The sequence below is a fragment of the Rattus rattus genome, chromosome 11 (assembly GCF_011064425.1).
Source record: "Rattus rattus isolate New Zealand chromosome 11, Rrattus_CSIRO_v1, whole genome shotgun sequence".
Taxonomy (NCBI): Eukaryota; Metazoa; Chordata; class Mammalia; order Rodentia; family Muridae; genus Rattus; species Rattus rattus.
The window spans coordinates 22,735,404-22,757,597 of record NC_046164.1 but is presented as its reverse complement, the minus strand read 5'-3'; the positions used below and the strand labels follow the sequence as shown (position 1 = coordinate 22,757,597).

Sequence of the window (22,194 nt, the reverse complement as noted above, 5' to 3'; positions counted from 1 at the left end):
CTTTCTAATAGTGCCACTCCCTGGGCCAAGCATATACAGACCATCACAGTAGGTTTGCTTTTTTGGGCTATTTTATTGAGTCCTGATATTTCTACCATATTTAAGATTTATTTATTATGTATGCAGGCTGCCAGAAGAGGGCACCAGATCTCATCATAGATGGTTGGTATGCTGGGAATTGTACTCAGGACCTCTGGAAGAGTAGACTGTGCTCTTAACCTCTGAGCCATCTCTCCAGCCCTCTACTTTCTTTTCATCTCTTATGACCACTTGACAAACTGCAGGGACAGGAACCAACCAGCTCTAGCAGCAGTGGGGGGAGCAGCAGCAGGGGTGGGGGTGGGGAGCAGCAGCAGCAACTACTGACTGAAGAAATCATCCTGTTTCAGGGTGAAGTGTTCACAAGGTCCCATACTCCCCTAAGATCTATACAGGGAGTTAATAGTTGCTAGGGGAAGAAGAGTGGCAGAGCCACTGGTAAGTTGCCCTTGTTCCTACACAATCCTTCATCTATGCTCCTACTGTAAGCAGCTCTAATTAAACTCATTGGGTACATGGTCAGTAGTTCTCAAACGCTGGGTCACAACCCCTTTGGAGTTGCATTTTCAGATATTTACATTACGATTCATAAGAGTAGCAAAATTACAGTAATGTCCCAACAATATAATGTTATGGTTGGGGGGTCACCACAGCATGAGGAAATATATAAAAGGTTCTCAGCATTAGGAAGGTTGAGAACCAATAATAGAAGGTTATAGGTGTACATGCATAAACACACACTTATACACACACACATATACACACACATACGCACACGCACACGCACACACACATATACATACACATACACACACGCATATAGGCATAAACACATGCACACACATACATACACACATATACACATACATACACACACATACACACACACACACACACACACTGATAGGTAGAAGGCAGACAATCTTTTTTATTCTTCTTCTCTTTCATTCTCTTTTCTGTTTGCCTTTTGTCTTTTTTTGACTCAGTCTTGTGTGGCTCAGGTTGGCCTTGAATTAGATATGTAGCTGAGGAGGACTTTGAACATCTGACCCTCCTGCTAGAGTGATGGGATTATAGGCCTGGGCCACCAGACTCAATTTTATGTGGTGCTGGGCATGTTAGACAAGCACTGTATCAACGATCATCCCCAGCACTTTATACCACAGATATTTTTTTTTCTTTTCTTTTTTTCGGAGCTGGGGACCGAACCCAGGGCCTTGCGCTTGCTAGGCAAGCGCTCTACCACTGAGCTAAATCCCCAACCCCTACTACAGATATTTTAAAATAACCAGTAAAGCATTTTGTAGTTCAGGCTGCTAAAAAGGCGGAGACGAGAGGGATTTATTTGAGCCTAGAACTCCAGGACATATTTTGGTAACATAGTGAGATCCCATCCCTTAAACGTTTTTTTTTTTTTCTTTCAATTAAATTAAAAGTCATTATTTCTGTAGGATCATGGCTAGTGGCCACTATATTGAATAATGTGAAAGCAAAACTTCCTATTGTCAGTTGCTATTGGTCAGTCAGTCCTTCTGGGACCTTTTGTTCCTATAGAGAGTCCCTTACTCAGATTCTTATAAGTAACCCAATAAACTTTCCTTTTAATATAGAAATAAATAAAAAGCTGGCTTGGGCTACAGACTCTAAAGAGTGTTGCAATCTGCTTCAATTGTGTTACAAATCTCAGGGTTTACTCTCCTTTGGAAGCTTACAAAATTATAAGGTAGTAGGAGGTTTGCGTAAGAATGGTCGCTATAGGTTTATGTGTTTATGCTTAGTCACAGGGGAATGGCACTATCTGAAAGGATTAGGCTTAGCCTTGTTAGAGGAAGTGCATCTCTGGGGGTGAGTTTTAAGGTTTCCAAAGTCCACACTAGGCCCAGTGTCTGTCTTCTGCCTCCCTCCATGCTTTCAGATATGAAAATGGACTAAGCCTCTCAAACTGTAAGCAAGGCCCTAATTAAATGTTTTCTTTTATAAGAATTGACTTGGTGGGGGACTGGAGAGATAGCTCAGCGGTTAAGAGCACCGGCTACTCTTCCAGAGGTCCTGAGTTCAATTCCAAGCAACCACATGGTGGCTCACAACCATCTGTAATAGAACCTGATACCCTCTTCTGGTGTGTCTGAAGAGAGCAACAGTGTACTTACATATAATAAATAAATCTTAAAAAAATTGCCTTGGTGATTTCTCTCCACAACAGTAAAACAGTGACTTAGACAAATAATAATAACAAAGTAATACATTGTATACTTATATTTTTACCTTCCTATACACAAGAATACCTTTCAATAACTGACAGTTGCTGGGCATAATGGTATATAAGGGTGCCTATCTGCAACCCCATACTCCAGAGGCGGAGACAGGAAGAGTGAGGGGCCAGCCTGGGCTATATAGGAAGTTCCAGGCTGGCCTCAGGATATGGTAGGACCCTGCCTCAAAAAACAGCACATTTTCCTCCCTTATGTTTTTATTCCTTAGGTCTTCCAGACCTAAGGCCTCCCAAGTACTGGACCCCTGGCATATCAGAGGAGACTGTCTCCTCCTCCCTGCTACATATTACTAGCTGGTCTAGAAATCATTCTCTCTCTTCTTCTTTAAAGTTTATTTATTTATTTTATGTATGGGAGTTCACTGTAGCAGTCTTCAGAACAGGGCATAGGATCCCATTACAGATGGTTGTGAGCCACCATGTGGTTGCTGGGAATTGAACTCAGCACCTCTGCAGTCAGTGCTTTTTTTTTTTTTTTTTTTTTTTAAGATTTATTTATTTTATGTATATGAGTACACTGTTGCTGTCTTTAGACACACCAGAAGATATCAGATCTCATTACAAATGGTTGTGAGCCACCATGTGGTTGCTGGAATTTGAACTCAGGACCTCTGGAAGAGCAGTTGATGCTCTTAACCATTGAGCCATCTCTCCAGTTAGAAATCTTAGGCTCAAAAAAATCTCCTTGCCTAAATCTCTTGAATAGCTGCAACCATAGGCCAGTTCAAAGGAGAGTATTTTAAAGAACAATGCATAAACTCAACAATCTCACAGCTTCTTTTTGTTTTGCTGAGACAGGGTTTCTCTGGCCATCCTGGAGCTTCCTCTGTAGACCAGGCTAGCCGCGAACTCAAAAGATTTGCCTGCCTCTGCCTCCCATTGAAGGGCGTGAACCCTAACTGTCCAGCTTATTTTTATTTATTTTTAATTGTTTTTGAGACAGGGTTTCTTTGTTGCCCTGGCTCTCTGCTGTCCTGGGGCTAGTTCAATTGACCAGGGAGCCTTCAACTCAGAGAGTCACAACCCCATACTGCTTATTGTTTTTAAAGTCGTTTCCTCAAGTTATGTGTGTATTGTTCAGGTTCATTCGCTTAATATTTACCTTAAACTGCTGCACTGAGTTTTCCCTGGCAATCCTTTCCTTTGGAGGAAAGAAAAAGTAAAGCTTTGGTGTATTCACGACTTAAGGGGGGAAAAAAAAAACACGAGGTCTCAGATTCACCTAGGTAATTTGCAAATCTGTAAAAACACCCTCCCTCTTTCTTTTTTCTGGGTTTCACCATCAGGAACCCTGATCTGTGTTTTCAGCCCGTAGCCAAATGGAAGGCCAGAAACTCAGGAACCATAGCTTGAGAGCGAATGCCAACTTCCTATTTTGCAGCTTTGAAAATCTTAATGGTAGGAGTCTAAGGTCGTCGGCAGCGACCTCGGGCGACTTTCAGAACACACGAGAATGAGCAGCCCACGTTCTGCCGAGTTGTAAAACTTTGCCTCGGCTTCTAGAGCTCTGTTTGCAGGGGAAACCAGCAGTTTCTCCGAGGTATTAACCATTTCTCAACCATTCCGGTCACGTCCCCACCAGACAAGCCTTCAAGAGTCCCGGACTCGGCGGGGAACAGGAGCATCACAAGCCGGCGCCTCCCGGGGTCCGCTTCCCGCCACCCGGGCTCCTCCTCCGCGCGCCCGCTCGTCTGCCGGCCTCCCGGAGGCGCCCGCGCTGGCAGGTCTTGGCGCCAAACAGATGGCGGCGCTGTCCACCAGGCGCGCGGCCGCGTCGGGTTCGAGGGAGGCGGGAGCTCGGCCGGCGGAAGAAGGGGCGGGAGCGAGGTGCGCGGTGCTCTCGCGGGCTCTCGCGCCGCTCGCGTGACGGGCTCTGGGTGTGCGCGACGCTCGGGCTCCGCGGGGCACGGGCAGCCGGGAGCGCGCCGCGGCGAGAGGGCGTCTGGTGCGGGTGGGCGCGAGGTGCGGGCGGGCGCGGGGACGCGCGGGCGTGCACCCGCGCGCGGGCTCTCGGAGGAGCCGCGGCCGAGGCTGCGCTTCCTCAGCCCGACGGAGAGCGGCAGTGTCGCCCCGGCCGGCGCACGCTCGGCCCGCGTCTCCCCCCGCGGCGGCTGCTCCTCGGCACCGCCAGCCCCAGCGCCGCTCCGGGGCGGGCGGGCGGCGGCGGCGGCGGCGGCGGCGGCGGGACCCACGGAACCGCTTTGTGTGCAGCCCGACGAGGGGCGGCGGCGGCGGCGCAACCACCTGACAGAGGCCGGGCGCTCGCTGCACCGTCCGTCCGCATGAGGAGGAGGTAAAGCGGCGGCCCGGCTCGCGCCCTCGGCGGCAGCGAGGGAGGGACGGAAGGGGAGACCGCAGGGGAGGGCGCGCGCTGAGGCCCGGCGGGGTTGCCCGTAGCCGGGGCTCAGGCCTCGGCGGTGCAGAGTAGCGCCGGGCGGCCGAGAGGCTTGAGACGCCGCCGGGCTCGGTTGCTGAAGTTACGGAACAAAATGTGAAGTGCGGAGCCGGGTCCTCCGCTTCCTGGCTCCGGACTCGGGCCGCGGGCGGCTGGCGGGGGTGGCGGGCTGGCCCCGGAGGGACGGCCGCGCGGCGGGGACGCCGGGGGCCCAGGGCTGGGCACGGCCAGGGCGTTCTGCTCCTGGGCGCCGGCGCCGCGCGTGGGTCCTCTTGGGTACCTAGTTTTGCGGCCTAAGCTGAACCCTCTAGGCCTCGAGTCTCCTTTCCCGGAGGTGACCGGCCAGGCGGGGACCGGGCCGCTTCTCCTGAGCCGAGCTGGGGCCGTTGGGTCCGAGCTGGCCCCCGGAGGCCACCAAACTTCCGACCTAGGTGCTCGGGGGTACATTTCATTGTGAAAAGAGGGCTAGGAAACTCCGGGAGCTGCTCGGCGCCTCTCGCGGCCGGGGTTGCTGCAGCCGAGAACCCCGTGGCACCGGGGCTGGCGCGGGTCGGGGTGGCGGACGCCTGCGGGGTCCGAACCCTGGGAAGGAGCGAGTGACGGGGTCCCTGGCCTCGGGGGGAAGAAAGGGCCCTTTCCAGATTAGAGATTTTTGAAATGAAAAAGAGGTTACAAAGTCGCCCCTTTCCCGCTGAACTTTGATTTTCTGACCGATAGAGGCCGGTAGAGGACTGTGAAAGAAAAGTTATCCCCCAGGATGGACTTCACGCAGCCGAAGCCTGCCACGGCCCTCTGTGGCGTCGTGAGTGCGGACGGGAAGATCGCTTACCCTCCGGGAGTAAAAGAGATCACGGACAAGATCACCACCGACGAAATGATCAAACGTCTGAAGGTAAGGGTCTGGGTCGATGTTCTTCTGTGCTCTGGATGGCTTTTGTGACTCATGTGGTTTCATTTGACTACTCAACCTGGCCTTTGGAGTTTTTAGTACTAAGTTTTTAAAGCTATCTTAACCGTCCCGGAAAAGTATTGTTCAAACTTGGCGATATCTTTGGATAAGTTCTGAAAAGACATAGTAGCATGGGAAATTTAAAGAGTGTGATCATTTTCTGTTCTGTTTATTGCGCATAAGAACACATGGTTTAGTTGCTTCCCTTTGGTTATTTTTTTTAATGAATATTGTTTAAGCAACTCATACCCTTAAGTGTAGTGATTTACCCACGAAAGTTCCTATTTTCATCGGCTCCAAAAAAGACTGATTTGAGCACAAGCAGCCATATTTTTTCTCCCTTAGATTCTCATGATTTCCTAATGTCTGGAAGCCTAACTATACATGGGCTAAACTTCATACAATGTACAGATTTTTCAGAATTTGAGCTTAAAGAGAAATGGTGATTTTATTTTAGTACACATACCCAAGAAAGTTGAGGACTGGATTGTTGATATTCTGTGAGGTTTGTTTGTTTGTTTATTGTAGGCAATCATAACAGTCATTTTGGTTGTCACAGTTGGCTTGGGTGGAGTAGGGAGATGATGAGGCAGAGCCCTGTAAGGAGCTATCAGTAGTCTGTGAAAGATCTTAAACTATTGAAGTAGGGCATTGGCAGTGGTGAGACAAAGAATGGCTCAGGTGACTTGTTTGAGAGAGGACATGTAACCTAGCTACTCTTGAACTTAACAGTCTTCCTGCCTCCACTTCCAAAACACTAGAGCTGTAACCATGCCCTGCTAACAACAGTGGTTCTCAACCTGTGGGTCAGGACCCCTTTCCCACAGGTTAACTGTCTGATATCCTGTATACTAGGTATTAACATCATGATTCATAACAGTAGCAAAATTATAGTTATGAAGTAGCAATGGAATTATTTTGTTAGAGGTCACCACAACATGAGGCAACCTTAGGAAGGTTGAGAACCATTATGCTAAAAGGCACACTTCAAAGTTAAAGTCAAATGTGGTGGAAGGCTAGGCAGGAAACATTGTTGACAGTGTTTCTGCCTTATGCAACTTTGTAAAATGTATTTTTAGGGTCTGATCTTAGAATTGAGCATAGTACCTAGTAAATATTATGTGTTTAAAGTGTTTCTGTGTTTTAGTTTCTATTTGTTGGTTTTTTGAAATACCTAGCTTCTTTAATTAAAAGGCATCTTCTCTGTTTTCCTTCCATTCCTTTTTCTGGGTGTGGAGGTGGGGACACATGCAGGCAGTGCTCTATCACTGAGCTATACCTCAGTCTAAAGCAGAGAAATCTTTCTGTTGCTTTCAAGACAGGGTCTGGCCTAAAACTTGCTCAGTAGATAAGGCTGGTCTCAACTTCTCTCTGTTCTCTGAAGAACTTTGAAGTGTTGGGAATATAGACATGTGCCACCAGGTTCAACTAAAGCCTTTTTTTTTTAAATGTGAGACTATTTTGTGTTTTTGTGTGTGTGTGTGTGTGTGTGTGTGTGTGTGTGTGTGTGTGTGCATGAATATTTATGTGTAGGTATGTAGGCACTGTAGCTGGTCTTTGCTACTTTGTGGGTTCTTTTTCCCCACCCTTTATCCCCCCAGTTTTACCCCATCACTAGAGGGAAGAGAGAGATAGAGGCCCCTGAATCTAATTTAATTTCTTCTTCTTTCTTTGAGCATGGCTACTAACAAACTGCAACCAAGCTTCCTAAAGGACCAACAACCACTTGACTCCTCCTCTCAGGGTCCTAGCATTTATATACTCTCTGAAAAGTTCTCAGAATTCCATATACAGACACAGAAACTATCTGCAGCTAGCAAAACCATGCCTCTTGTCAGCTGCTGTGAAGCAGCCCTGTATCCTTACACCTAGAATTAAAATGAAAACATATTCTTATAACATTTCTGTGCTTTTTTAAAAAAGCAAACCTCCAGAATTCTCATACAAGGTCTTTTGTGTATGTTCCTGGAGGGCAGAGGACAGTCTTGGGTATTGCCCTCACTTTGAGACAGGGTTTCTGGTTGGCCTAGAGTTCACCTGTTAGGTTGGGCGAGCCTCCAGACCCCTCCTGCTGAAATTGCAGTTGTCTGCACCACATGGAGCACAAGCGCTGGGAATTGGGGCTCAAACTCAGGACCTCAAACTCAGGACCTCATACTTAGGAGGCAAACACTAGTCACTTAGCTCTTTCTCCAGCTCTCTGAAGTGTATCTTGCTACTTAAAGAGTATTAATATTTCCCAAGATTATATTGTGTATTTTGAGTAAGAATCCAAACTAAGAAATAAAGCTGCTCAATAAAATTAGCATGCATGTCTCTGTGTGTTTGTCTTGTGCATCCCCCACCTTGGGTGTTGTTTTGGAGGGAGAGGAGTCTTCTCTGTAGCTCTTGCTGTCCTGGAACCCATTATGTAGTTCAGAGTGGCTTCTTCTGCCTTCTGAGTGCTGGGACCTACCCCAACTTTGAGACAGGGTCTTACTGTTTAACTCAGGCCAGTCTTGAACTCACAGCCCTTTTTCTTCAGCTACCTGATTGGGGGTGCTGGGATTATAGGTGTGTGCTACCAAACTCATTTAGTTTTGATCAAATGTTCAAATTAAGAATATTGAAATCAAGTGGCAGTGGTTCTCGCCTTACTCGCAGCACTCAAGAGGGAGAGGCAGGTGGATCTCTAAGGGTCTACACTGGCTGAGTTCTAAAGCTACATAGAAAAATCTTGTTTCAAAAAACCTGAATAAAAGTAAAAAATTGAAATAGCCAGACATGGTGGTGTTCATGTTTAATTCCAACACTTCAAAAGAGACAAGAGGATCTCTGAGTTTGAGCTAGCCTGGTTTACATAGAGTGTTCTTGGCCAGCTAAGAGTACACAGTGAGACCCTGTCTCCAAAAATTAAATTAAAGAATACTGAAATCTTGAATCCTGAGGGTGAACGTATATATGTTTTTTTAATAGGAAAATATGGGGCCCGCTAGATTCCTTAGGTAAATGTGCTAAGTCTGAAAACTAGAGTTGTGTCCCATATATAGTAGGAGAGAATGGATTCCCACAGGTTGTCTCTAAACATGGAAGCCACACATAGTCTTTCACACACACATGCTTTCTAAGTCAAATGCAATGAAAAACATTTAAAAACAGATGGGAAGTTATTTCTGTTTTTCCACTTATAGCTGTATTGAATATTTGAATTATTCTAAGCTATGAAAGTCAAGGTCAACCCTGGGCTAGCTATCCATTTATTTCATGTATTCCTTTGTAAGTTAAAGTCGACATGTTTTTATCAATTTTAATTTCCTGCCCTTAAATTTGGTCTTTCTGTCTCAGCTTCACAAACTAAGTGCATGGTGTGTGGCACCACACTGAGCTTTCCCTCACTCCCCCCACCCCCTTCTCTTTTTCAAAGCAAAGGTCACATAGCTTAGACTGGCCTTGAACTTAAGATCTTCCTAACTCCACCTCTGAAAATGCTATGATTAGAGGTGTATGCCATTATGCCTGAGGATTGAATCTAGGACTTGGTGCATGCTAGACTGACCAGGATCCTCAACCAGTGTTCCCCTTCATATTATCTACTTTTGAGAGAGAATCTTATGTAGGTATGAGCAGGCTAACCTCAAAATTCTAATCCTCTTATATCCTAGGGTACAAACATGTACCACTACATGAACCTGACTCCAGAACTAAAAAACGTTTGTGTGAGGGTTGGCATGTGCCATAGTGTGCGTGTGGAGATCAGAGACCATTTTGAAATAGTTCTCTTTTCTACCACTTCGATGCCATGGATTGAACTGATTGTCAGACTCGGTTGCATTTTGTTGCTTAAACACCTTTACTTACTACTGACTCCATAAAGGAATTCTGAAACTTCTTAACAGATGACAAAAATTAGGTCCATAGTCCTTAAATGACCAAGAAGCATTCATCAGGATCAGTTAAAAGCTGACTAGTGTCAGCCAGGGCACTGGTATTGTATTTGTTTTGGTTCTGATGTAGCTTGCTTGTAAGGCATCTTTACTACATATTACTAAAGCTTTGTGATGAAAACATACTACATTTAAAGGCTTTCGTGTGGTAGTGCATGGCTACAGCACATGTGTTAGAGAGGCAGGAGGACAGTTTTGTACAGTTGGTTCTCTCCTTCCTTTATGTGTTCTGGGGATCAAACTCAGGTTTGTTAGGTGTTAGGTTTGGCTGTTGCCTTTAGTCTCTGAGCCACGCCAACAGCTCATGAGTCGTGATTTGAGATGGGAGAGGGTGGGCAAGTAGGCCGATTCATACAGAACTGGCCCCAAGCTGACAATGGCCTTGAACGTCTCATTCTCCTGCCTCTACCTTCCAAGCACTTCCATTACAAGCAGGCTCTTTGTTGGGTTTAGACAATTAGAACATCCCCATGCTGGCTGGCATAGTGAAAATCAAAACGAAACAACTTTTGAGACATGGTCTTTCTACATAGCCATAGGTCTTTCTACATGGACCAGGCTGGCCTCAAACTCAGATATGCATGACTCCTGAAGTGCTTAATTAAAATTGTACACCATAGGGGTTGGGGATTTAGCTCAGTGGTAGAGCACTTGCCTAGGAAGCGCAAGGCCCTGGGTTCGGTCCCCAGCTCCGGAAAAAAAAAAAAGAACCAAAAAAAAAAAAAAATTGTACACCATAGTGGCTGGTCCTAGTAAAATTTTAATTTTTGCTTCTGGAAAACTACTTTATGTATTTTGCAAGATTTGGTTACAGTTGTTTTGGTCCCCTTGAATATATTGGGATCTTTTTCTGCTTTATTAGAGTGTTCCCATTATATAGCCCTCTTTCTCTAAGTCTAATTTTTTACTAAGGGAAGTGTTTTAGATTTCATATTAGGTGGTTAAGTTCCTTCAGGTCATACACTCAAAGTTTTGATATTATGTTGGTCCATTTGTTTCTTTGATTTGTCCTCTGTGCAAGCTTTACAAATACAGGCACTAGATCAGATCTGTTCACATTTGGTTCTTACAGCATGTTTTTCTATCAGAATACCTAGTATATAGATACACACAAAAAATATTTGTTAAATGATTAAACGCTTCCATGCTTAAGCATTTAAAATTCCTCCTACTTTCAACCTACATTAAAAATAATGTATGTGTGTGTGCTTACTTGGAAACGTTAGACATACTCTTGGGAGTCTGTTACCTCCTACCCTGGCAAGGTAATGGGAGACTCATGACTGAAGGTCTTGTACAAGCCCACTGTGTTAACTATCATCTCTAACAAGGTGAGGGTTAACACAGTTAACAAGGGGCTTCACCACCTCTGTCTTCTCCATGGGTAGCACCTCCTTGGCCTTGCACAAGCTACTGAGCAGTGAATGCAGTGTCTGCTGCAGGCCTTGGTCCCCGTGCTACCTCTGGCACGTGCTGTACCACTGCATCAGCTGCTCACAGGACATGGCCAGCAGCTGGTTCAGGTCCATGTCACAGTAGGTGAACTTGAGGAAGTTTTGCTTCTTTTACTCTACTTCCACCATCTTGCCAGGTGCTCAGAAAAGAATGTATTACCCGCAGTTGTCTTTCAAGGAGCAGGCCTTTTACTTTCTTGTATAAGATGTTATTTATCTTATACTTTCTGGCCCAGATTTTGGTAACTTTTTTATTCTGGTGGCCCTATTTCCAGTTTTAGTAGAATAAGGTGTTTATAAATCAAAATCTAGGCATTGTGTTTGCCCATAGGATATAGTTCCTTTGAGTGCTCTGAATATACACAGCTAGGAAATAAACTTAAGTTTATATAATCAATAAATCAAATGCTTGTTAAATGGAGGTTTTGATACCTCCAGTTGAAACTCTTTTTTTTTTTTTTTTTAAAGATTTATTCATTTATTATATATAAGTACACTGTAGCTGTCTTCAGATACACCAGAAGAGGGCATCAGACCTCTTTACAGATGGTTGTGAGGCACCATGGGGGTGCTGGGAATTGAACTCAGGACCTCTGGAAGAGCAGTCGGGGCTCTTAACCACTGAGCCATCTCTCCAGCCCTCCAGTTGAAACTCTTAATTACATAAAGTCCTTTCTGAGTTCTTTCCTTTTTATGGGGTAGGCCTGTTTTCAATAACATTGATAAATTTATTCATACTATTTTACCTAAGCACAGAGTAAATTCACATCTTTTTTATCAATACCATTTATAAGGTTTCTTTCTTTGGTTAAAAGTTGAGGTGCTTGGGTCTCAGGCTTACACTATGCCTCAAATATCTGCCTACAAGATTTCCCTGCAGTTTGTTTTGTTTTAGAATTTTATTATTACTGAGTATATATCTATGATTTATGTACCATGGCATGTGTCAGAAGACAACTTTGTAGGGTTGGGTCACTCTGACCTTCATGAGATTTCCTGGGATCATTGAACACAGGTTACGGGTTTTCATGGTGAGAACCTTTACTTCCTGAGGGGTCTTGCTGGCTCTGCACTTTCCTTTTTCGCAGTAAAGAGTCTGTAAAGTACAATGTTTGTTAGTTACTTGGAGTGTGTGTGTGCTTGTGCGCGTGCATGAGTGTGCGAAAATTACTTAGAATATGTCTTGAAAATATTTGTGAATATCTTTAAAGAAAGTGGTAAAAATTAGGGAATAATAAAATGAAATTGCTTTTAGATTCTTGTAGAATAATTATATATACCATTTGGTTTATTCATTTTTATCATGTGCTTTAACTGCAGTTTATAAACTTTTTTTTTTTTTTGTTCTTTTTTTCGGAGCTGGGGACCGAACCCAGGGCCTTGCGCTTCCTAGGCAAGCGCTCTACCACTGAGCTAAATCCCCAACCCCACTTTTTGGTTTTTTAAGACAGGGTTTCTTTTTGTAGCCCTGGTTGTTCTGGAACTCTCTCCGTAGACTAGGCTAGCCTTGAATTCAGAGATTTACCTGCCTCCCGAGTGCTGGGATTAATATGGGCCACTATGCCTGGCTTATGGTTTACATTTTAAATAGATAATATTTTTAGAGTAGTTTTAGGTTCGCAGCAAAATTAACTGAAAGGTAGAGTTCCCCCTCATCACAGTCTGCCTTAGTGTGATACCTTTGTCCAAATTAGCACATCGTTATGTGTTATATGTTATATTAGCATATTCATATCCTAATTATGAATATGAAGTTCATATTCCTATTTTTGCTTTTATTTTCCTTGGTCTCTAAATATTTTCTCATGTGTTTACTCCTTTAAAATAGTTGTTACATTATTTCTTTTGTGTGTGTGTGTGTGTGTGTGTGTGGAGGTCAGAAGATATCTTATGGGGGTTTGCTCTTTCTACTGTGTGGGTTCTAGCAGTTGGACTCAGATGGCCAGGCTTGGCAGCAAAGGCACTTACCCACAGAGCCAATTTTCACTAGTATTTTATTTGATTTTTAAATTTAATTATTGGAGACAGTCTGGTCATGCAGTCCTAGCTAGCTCTAACTTTAGGCTCTCTTATCTCAATGCTAGGACAACAGTTCAGACTCATCATGCCCACCTTCTGTATTTCTCTCTCTCTTTTTTTTTTTTTCTTTCCTTTATTAACTTGAGTATTTCTTATTTACATTTCGATTGTTATTCCCTTTCCCGGTTTCCGGGCCAACATCCCCCTAACCCCTTCCCTTCCCCTTCTATATGGTGTTCCCCTCCCCATCCTCCCTCCATTACCGCCCTCCCCCCAACAATCAAGATCACTGGGGGTTCAGTCTTGGCAGGAACAAGGGCTTCCCCTTCCACTGGTGCTCTTACTAGGCTATTCATTGCTACCTATGATGTTGGAGCCCAGGGTCAGTCCATGTATAGTCTTTGGGTAGTGGCTTAGTCCCTGGAAGCTCTGGTTGGTTGGCATTGTTGTTCATATGGGGTCTCAAGCCCCTTCAAGCTCTTCAGTCCTTTCTCTGATTCCTTCAACAGGGGTCCCGTTCTCAGTTCAGTGGTTTGTGCTGGCATTCGCCTCTGTATTTGCTGTATTCTGGCTGTGTCTCTCAGGAGAGATCTACATCCGGCTCCTGTTGGCCTGCACTTCTTTGCTTCATCCATCTTGTCTAATTGGGTGGCTGTATATGTATGGGCCACATGTGGGGCAGGCTCTGAATGGGTGTTCCTTCTGCCTCTGTTTTAATCTTTGCCTCCCTATTCTCTGCCAAGGGTATTCTTGTTCCCCTTTTAAAGAAGGAGTGAAGCATTCGTATTTTGATCATCCGTCTTGAGTTTCATGTGTTCTGTGCATCTAGGGCAATTCAAGCATTTGGGCTAATATCCACTTATCAATGAGTGCATACCATGTGTGTTTTTCTGTGATTGAGTTACCTCACACAGGATGATATTTTCCAGTTCCATCCATTTGCCTATGAATTTCATAAAGTCATTGTTTTTGATAGCTGAGTAATATTCCATTGTGTAGATGTACCACATTTTCTGTATCCATTCCTCTGTTGAAGGGCATCTGGGTTCTTTCCAGCTTCTGGCTATTATAAATAAGGCTGCTATGAACTTAGTGGAGCATGTGTCTTTGTTATATGTTGGGGCATCTTTTGGGTATATGCCCAAGAGAGGTATAGCTGGGTCCTCAGGTAATGCAATGTCCAATTTTCTGAGGAACCTCCAGTCTGCAATCCCACCAACAATGGAGGAGTGTTCCTCTTTCTCCACATCCTCGCCAGCATTTGCTGTCACCTGAGTTTTTGATCTTCGACATTCTCACTGGTGTGAGGTGAAATCTCAGGGTTGTTTTGATTTGCATTTCCCTTATGACTAACGATGTTGAACATTTCTTTAGGTGTTTCTCAGCCATTCGGCATTCCTCAGCTGTGAATTCTTTGTTTAGCTCTGAACCTCATTTTTTAATAGGGTTATTTGTCTCCCTGCGGTCTAACTTCTTGAGTTCTTTGTATATTTTGGATATAAGGCCTCTATCTGTTGTAGGATTGGTAAAGATCTTTTCCCAATCTGTTGGTTGCCGTTTTTTCCTAACCACAGTGTCCTTTGCCTTACAGAAGCTTTACAGTTTTATGAGATCCCATTTGTCGATTCTTTTTTTTTTGGTTCTTTTTTTTCCCCCCGGAGCTGGGGACCGAACCCAGGGCCTTGCGCTTCCTAGGCAAGCGCTCTACCACTGAGCTAAATCCCCAACCCCTCCATTCTTGATCTTAGAGCATAAGCCATTGGTGTTTTGTTCAGGAAATTTTCTCCAGTACCCATGTGTTCGAGATGCTTCCCCACTTTTTCTTCTATTAGTTTGAGTGTATCTGGTTGTATTTCTCTTTTCTTTTTCTTTTTTTTTTTTTTTTTTTTTCTGAGTTGGGGACCGAACCCAGGGCTTTGCGCTTCCTAGGCAAGCGCTCTACCACTGAGCTAAATCCCCAACCCTGTATTTCTCTTTTCTTAAAAATCTGAGACAGTCTCATGCTGCCCGGGCTGGCCTCCAACTTTATGTATCCAGCTCAAGCTTGACCTTCCTGTTTCTGTTTCCACCATCTAAGTGCTAGGATTACAGGTGTGCACTGCTGCTGTTCACTAATTTTTTTGTGTGTGGCTGGGCTTTGTTTTGCTTGCTTTTGTCATTTTAACACAGACCAGAGTTATCTGGAAAGAGAAACCTAATTTGAGAAAATGTCTCCATCAGATAGTATTTTCTTGATTCATGAGTGATGTGGGAGGACCCAGCCCACTGGGGATGATCCCACTTCTGGGCAGGTAGTCTGATACAGGAAAGCAGGCTGAGCAAGCTAGTAGGCTCCTCTATGGTCTGTTTCAGCTTTTGCTTCCAGGCTCCCCACCTTGAGTTCCTGCCCAGACTTTCCTTGATGGTGGCTAAGCTATAAGCGAACATTAACCCTTTCAGACTAAGATGTTCCTCATCATGTGCTTACCATAGCCATAGAAGCCAGCTCCTGCAAATGCTGTATGTGATGGTGTGTGCGTACGTTTGTATGACCATTTATACATACACACATACATCTGTATATGGAGACCAGAAGACAGTCGGGTGTCTTCTCTCACTCACATTTCCTCCCTCCTTCACTCCCTTTTTCCCTTTGTCCTTTTCTCTCTTCCCTTCCTCTCTCTCCCTCCTGGCATGCTTTCACACCAGACCTGGAGTTCACCAATCAGAAAGATTGCCTGGTTACCCAGGCACACTCTTCTTACCCCTGTGCTTACAGGTGTGGACCACATGCCCCCCATTTTTAATTTTTTTTTTTTTTGAGTTTGTCTTTATGTAGACCAAGCTGGCCTTGAACTCAAAGAGATCCTCCTGCCTTGGGGTGTTTCACCTTACTTGGCTCCAGCCAGCCATTTTTCTTTATAATTCAGTATTTATTTTTGTTCATGTGTATCTGACTGAGAGTGCCACGTGTATGTGAATACCCCTAGAGGCCGGAAGAGAGAGTTGAGTCCTCTGCAGCTTGAGTTACAGGTTGTCAGGAACTGCCTGACATGGATGCTGGATCCTCTGGAAGAACAGCAAGCATCAAGTTCTCCTGAGTCATTTTCCCCTCCTGCCAACCACCCTGCCGTTTTGTTTTCAGTGGGATACTGAGGATCGGAGCTGGGGCTCTCAGGCTTACACAGCGGCCATTCTACACACTGAGCTGGCTGTCAGCTGTTTCCATTTCATTTCTATGCCCTGTTTTGTTCATCCGTCTGTCCTTTCTTTTTCTTTCTATAGGCTTTTTGTTAAAAAGAAGGGGTTGGGGATTTAGCTCAGTGGTAGAGTGCTTGCCTAGGCCCTGGGTTCGGTCCCCAGCTCCGAAAAAAAGAAAAAAGAAAAAAAAAAGAGAAGCATTTATTTATTTATTGTATATGAGTACACTGTAGCTGACTTCAGGCACACCGGAAGAGGGAGTCCGGGTCCCATTACAGATGGTTGTAAGCCACCATGTGGTTGCTGGGATAGTCAGTGCTGTGCTTTTTTTTTTTTTTTTTTTTTTTAAGATTTATTCATTTATTATATATGAGTACACTGTAGCTGTCTTCAGACACACCAGAAGAGGGCATCAGATCCCATTACAGATGGTTGTGAGCCACCATGTGGTTGCTGGAACTTGAACTCAGGACCTCTGGAAGAGTAGACGGGTGCTCTTAACCACTGAGCCATCTCTTCAGCCCTAAAATTTTATTTATATGTATGAGTGTTTAGCCTGGATGTAAATTTGTGCCTGATGCCCACAGAAGCTAGAAGGGGGCATCAAATCTCTTGGACTGGAGTTACTGATGGTTTGAGTGACCATATGCATTCTGGGAACCAAACCCAGGTCAACAAGTGTACTGAACTGATGAGGTACATCTCTAGTTCTCCAAAAAGGATTTTAAATACTATTAATTAAAAAGCATCATGCTTTGAAGTAGATAGATTGTTCTCAAGTTCTTGAGTTCTTAAGTAGCACTTGGTGCTTTCTCTGCATGTGTGCAAGTGTGTCATTGATCTTGTGTGACGTGCTTGAGTACATGTGCCTTCATATGTGTGAACAGGTGCACACCTTCAGATGGCAAAATGCTGTATCCCTCTGGAGCTGGAGTCAAAGACGATTGTGAGCCACGTGGGTTTTGGCAACTTAGGGCCTTTAGCAGATCAGTATGTGCTTTTAACCATGAGCCATCTCTTCAGCCCTCTGATTTCTTTTAGCTTTTTGCTTTATATGTATCAGTGTTTTGTCTGCATGTATGTGTAGGTGTTTTGTCTGCATGTATGTGTATGTACCATGAGGACATCGTGTCCACTGGGACTGGAGTTAAATGCAGTTGTGAGCTGTCATGTGGTTGCTTCCCCAGTCCCCTCCACCTTCATTTTAAGTAAGTCCCGGCTGATCTTGATACAAATAATTGTGAGCTCTAGAGATATACTTTAACTCTATAGACTTTTTAGATATAACTTTATATCTTTGTTAATTGTCATTTTACTTTCCTAAATGATGCTGTCTAAAATATATTGTTACTATCATTAATTTTATTATTTTTAATTTTTTAATGATTATGTAGCCCAGGGTTGCCTGGAACTCACAATTATTAATTTTACTACTTTACTGGTGATTTTAAAAAATGTAATTTAACAAAAGCAGTCTTCCCGTATTTACTTGTAAAGGTAGACATTCTAGGTTTCCAAATGTTTTTCATGACATCCTGTTTCTTCTCCTTTGAACTGATGGATATAAGCACAACACTTTAGCATTTAAAAGTTAAGTAGAGGGTTTGGGGATTTAGCTCAGTGGTAGAGCGCTTGCCTAGGAAGCGCCAGGCCCTGGGTTCGGTCCCCAGCTCGAAAAAAAGAACAAAAAAAAAAAAAAAAAAAAAAAAGTAAGCCAAGTAAAAGTTAAGTAGAAGTGGCAGTTCTCAGACGTTTTAAGCTTTGCTTTCTTGGTTTTGTTTATTTGACAAAGGGTCTGATACTGTAGTACAGACTGGCAGTGCCTCCCCAGTGCTGGATTAAAGGGATGCACCACCACACCCAGCTAATAAATTTTATGTAAATTATACATATTAGATGTGATCCCAGTTGCATTTCTGAGTCATCAAAAAAGAAAACTTTATATAGAGTTCATTACTTTTTGATTCATTTGCAAACTGGAAATACTTAAATGTTATTTAACAGAATATTTAGGATTGCAAATTACTCAAATGAAAGCAGTTACAGCCAAGTGTGGTAGGGTATGTCTATAATTCCAGCACTCAGGAAGCAGAAACTAGGGAAGCTTGGCTTTGAGGCTGGCCTGGGTTATACATAGCAAAAACAAAGACAAGGAGAGGAAGGAGACCTTTGTTCTCTGGTTGTTTCCAAGATTTTCTTTGTTTTTAGTTTGTTTGGTATACTCAATTATTGTATCTATAGTTTATCTTTTATTATTATTTGTGTTTATGTGTTCCTGCACATATTCTCTATGTAGGCCTGACTGTCCTGGGATTTGCTGGGTAGACCAGGCTGACTTTGAATTCAGTCCTGGTTTTGCCTTTGATGGGCTGGGATCAAAGGCATATGCCACCATGCCTAGCCTGTCTTATGCTATTTTTGAGAAACATTCAATGGTTAACTCTTAAAATGTTATTTTTTTTATCCCCCCCCCCCAAATTCTTAATGTCTGACAGTTTACTATCAATTCCATTTCTTTATCCAAAGTTCCCTTGTTAATTGTACTGGCTAGTTTTGTGTGTCAACTTGATACAAGCTGAAATTATCACAGAAAAGGAGCCTCAGTTGTGGAAATGCCTTCATGAGACCTAGCTGTAAGGCATTTTCTCAACTAGTGATCAAAGGGGGAGCACCCAGCCCATTGTAGGTGGTGCCATCCCTGGGCTGGTGGTCCTGGTTCCTATAAGAAAGCAAGCTGAGCAAGGCAGGGGAAGCAAGCCAGTAAGTAACATCCCTCCATGGCCTCCATCAGCTCCTGCTTCTTGACCTGCTTGAGTTCCAGTCCTGACTTCCTTTGGTGATGAACAACAATGTGGAAGTTTTTAAGCCAAATAAACCCTTTCCTCCCCAACTTGCTTCTTGGTCATGATGTTTGTGCAGGAATAGGAACCCTGACTAAGACATTAATGTTTGTTGTTTTAATTCATTGTTCATTTCATTTTTTTGTGTGTATGCATTTATGTGTACATGACACCAGGGATGATGAATTCTTGTATGTAGGAGTGGAGGCCAGAGGGCACTGTTATTTCTTGTGTCTCTCACTGGATTTGGGGCTTACCTTTTTGGTTTGACTGGGTGGATGCCAAACCCTTGAGATGCTTGTCTCTACCAATTTCCCCAACTTTTCTTCCTGGGATTATATGTATGAGTCACCACATCCCCAACCTTTGCATAGACACTGGTAATCTGAATTTAGTTCCTTATGCCTGTAAGGAACTAAGCAATTTGCCAACTGAGCCATTTTTCTAGGTCCTGTCCCCCTTCTCCTTGACCCCCCACCTTTTTTTTTAAGTGATAGACCCTGAACTTGCTGGCCTCCGACTCAGATCCCATGGACTTGGCTCTGAGTGCTGAGGTGAAAGGCACGCACCACCATACCTGGCATCACCTATGGATTTCTTTTGTTGTTTCTTTGCATTTTACATATTTAATGTGTATAGGTGTTTTGTCTGCATGTGTGTGCCTGGTGCCTGCAGAGGGTATTGGGTACCCTGGAACTGGAGTTATAGATAGTTGTGTGGCCCTGTGTGTTTGTAGGGGGCCAAATCCCAGATTCTGTGGAAGAGCAACAAGTGCGCATCATCACTGAGTTCTCTCCAGCCCCTATGAGCTTTTCATACTGTGCATTATACATTAGGTGCTGAGTTTCAGTTCACAACAGGATAATCATAGGAACAGTAAACAAATGTTTATGGGTTGTTTCCCAGTGTAATAGTATCTAATGACGTGCATTGGTTTTTATTTTAGAAGTATTACAATTAAAAACAAAATACCTCACTTGACTCTATACCACTTCGGATTTGAGAAACACATCTAGACCATCTAATTTCCAGGTTCAGATTTCCTCTTGCTCCTTTTTCGTAGCTAACTGGTTTTCTTACAGTACTTGGGATCATTTAACTGAGCCCTCCCTGTGAAATCCTCCTCAGCTACTTCATCTGCCTGAAGAGCTCAAAGTGCTCGGGTGACAATCTCAATTACAGAGTGTAGAACTAATGCTGTATTCTAAGGTTATTGGATACATTCTTCTCATGAAAACCCAGACCATAAATTAGCTGACCAAATGTTAAGGCGGAAGCAAAAAAATTGACTATGGTCTTAAGTATAATAGTGAAAGGGGCTCTCTGATGTCTACCTTCAGTTTAGACCTGTGTTCAGTGGTAGAAGTAGCAGTTTGTCACTAATCCAGAGCATATATTACAGTTTAAAAATAGAACCTTACTGTTTCACGGGTGAGGTCAGATACCTGACTATAACCGTGAGCCACTCTGCTGGACTATCTCACTGATGTTTCCTGTGGGATAGTTGCAAAGATCATGGGGCGCTAAGACCTAGAGCTTCTCACCAGTTAAATTCTAGCCTGGTGAATTCTAATATTTAGACATTCTTTTTTAGTTTGGTTTTCTAGGGTTTTGTTTGCTTGATTGATTTTTAAGAGTCTTGCTGTAGGGCTTGACTTGATCTGCAGATACTGAGATTGATAGGTATGCCTATCATGCCCTGAGAATTAACTAATTAAAAAATTTTTCCAAGATGTGATTTTTTTTTTTGTAGTCCTGGCTATCCTGGTACTCACTTTTTAGGCCAGGCTGGCCTTGGATTTAGAGATCCACTTGCCTCTGTCTCTCTTGTGTTGGTATTAAAGACTTGTACCACCACTGGCTGGCCAAAATATTTTGTAAGTACTTGTTAAAAGGACATTTATAAATAGTTTACTTAGATTGATTTTTTTTCTTGTTAGTTTTCCTCTATAGGATAAAATTGAAATAATTGGTATTAGTCTTTTTTTTTTTAAAGGAATTATTTATTTGGGGTTGGGGATTTAGTTCAGTGGTAGAGCGCTTGCCTAGAAAGCGCTGGGTTCGGTCCTCAGCTCCGGAAAAAAAAAAAAAGAAAGAAAAAAAAAACAACAACAAAAAATTCCCAAACAAACAAAAAAGGAATTATTTATTTTATGTATATGAGTATGCAGTAGCTGTCTTCAGACACACCAGAAAATGGCATTGGAGCCCATTGTAGCCCATGGTTATGAGCCACCATGTGATTGATGGGAATTGAATTCAGGATCTCTAGAAGAGCAGTCAGGGCTCTTAACTGCTGAGCCATTTCTCTAGCCCCTGGTTATTAGAACTGTTCACATTTGGATTTTGAGACAGGGTCTCATAGCCCAGGTTAATTTTGTACATTCTATACAGGCAAGGATGGCCTTAAACTTATGATCCTCCTGCCTCTGTCCCCCAAATATTGGGATAATAAGCTTGCACTATTTCACTTGGTTTTTCTCACCTAAAATTCTATTTATCAATTTGATTGATTGTATATGTGTACCTGTGGAGATCCATTGTCACTCCTTTTATCATGTGGGTTTTAGGACTTGATTTCCTATCTGGGTTTGGAAGCAAGTGCCTTTACCCACTGAGCCATTTTGCTGACCCCCTTTGTTTTTTGAGATGATGTCTCTTGCTGTCCTGGAACCCTGTCTGCAGAGCAGGCAGACTTCAGACTCATTGAGATCTCTGCCTCTGGGCAAAAAGGCCTATGCCTCTATGTCCAGCTCTTCATCGTCTTAAGACTCAGTTACTGTGGCATGCTTTTATTGGCGCATAATGTTATCATAAGTGTTAGCGGATACATTGAGATAGATAGGGCTTCCTGTAACACTAAGGTCTCAAACTTCCCATCTAGTTAAGGATGACCTTGAGCTCTTGATCCTCCTGCTTGAAGTGTTTGGATTACATATAAATGCATGCTTAACAGCACAGGGTTTTCATAGTATATTTTGAACAATGATAACTTGCTAGTTTTCTTGTCCTTGCCTCTGCTGCCACTTATTGTAATATTGTAAAACACAGCCCAGCTCAATAGGTATTAAAATAGTAGCCTTAGAATTGATGAAGTATGGGAATTTTTGTCTGCTATTAGTA

General features: G+C 43.5%; 2 protein-coding genes across 2 annotated transcripts in view; one reads left to right on the top strand and one right to left on the bottom strand.

Moving 5' to 3' along the window:
- LOC116911962 (collagen alpha-2(I) chain-like) overlaps positions 1-3,862 on the bottom strand; it is an 86,635-nt gene extending 82,773 nt beyond the window's left edge. Inside the window, exons 1-2 of the mRNA XM_032915887.1 lie at positions 3,761-3,862; positions 3,414-3,452 (exon numbers count right to left, since the gene is read on the bottom strand). Of these exons, the coding sequence (XP_032771778.1) occupies positions 3,414-3,452; positions 3,761-3,862 (141 nt within the window). The remainder of the gene's footprint in view (positions 1-3,413; positions 3,453-3,760) is intronic.
- A 584-nt stretch (positions 3,863-4,446) lies between these two features.
- Pds5a (PDS5 cohesin associated factor A) overlaps positions 4,447-22,194 on the top strand; it is a 91,225-nt gene continuing 73,477 nt past the window's right edge. Inside the window, 2 exon segments of the mRNA XM_032916982.1 lie at positions 4,447-4,604; positions 5,424-5,598. Coding sequence (XP_032772873.1) covers positions 5,464-5,598 — 135 coding nt within the window. The 5' untranslated portion in view covers positions 4,447-4,604; positions 5,424-5,463.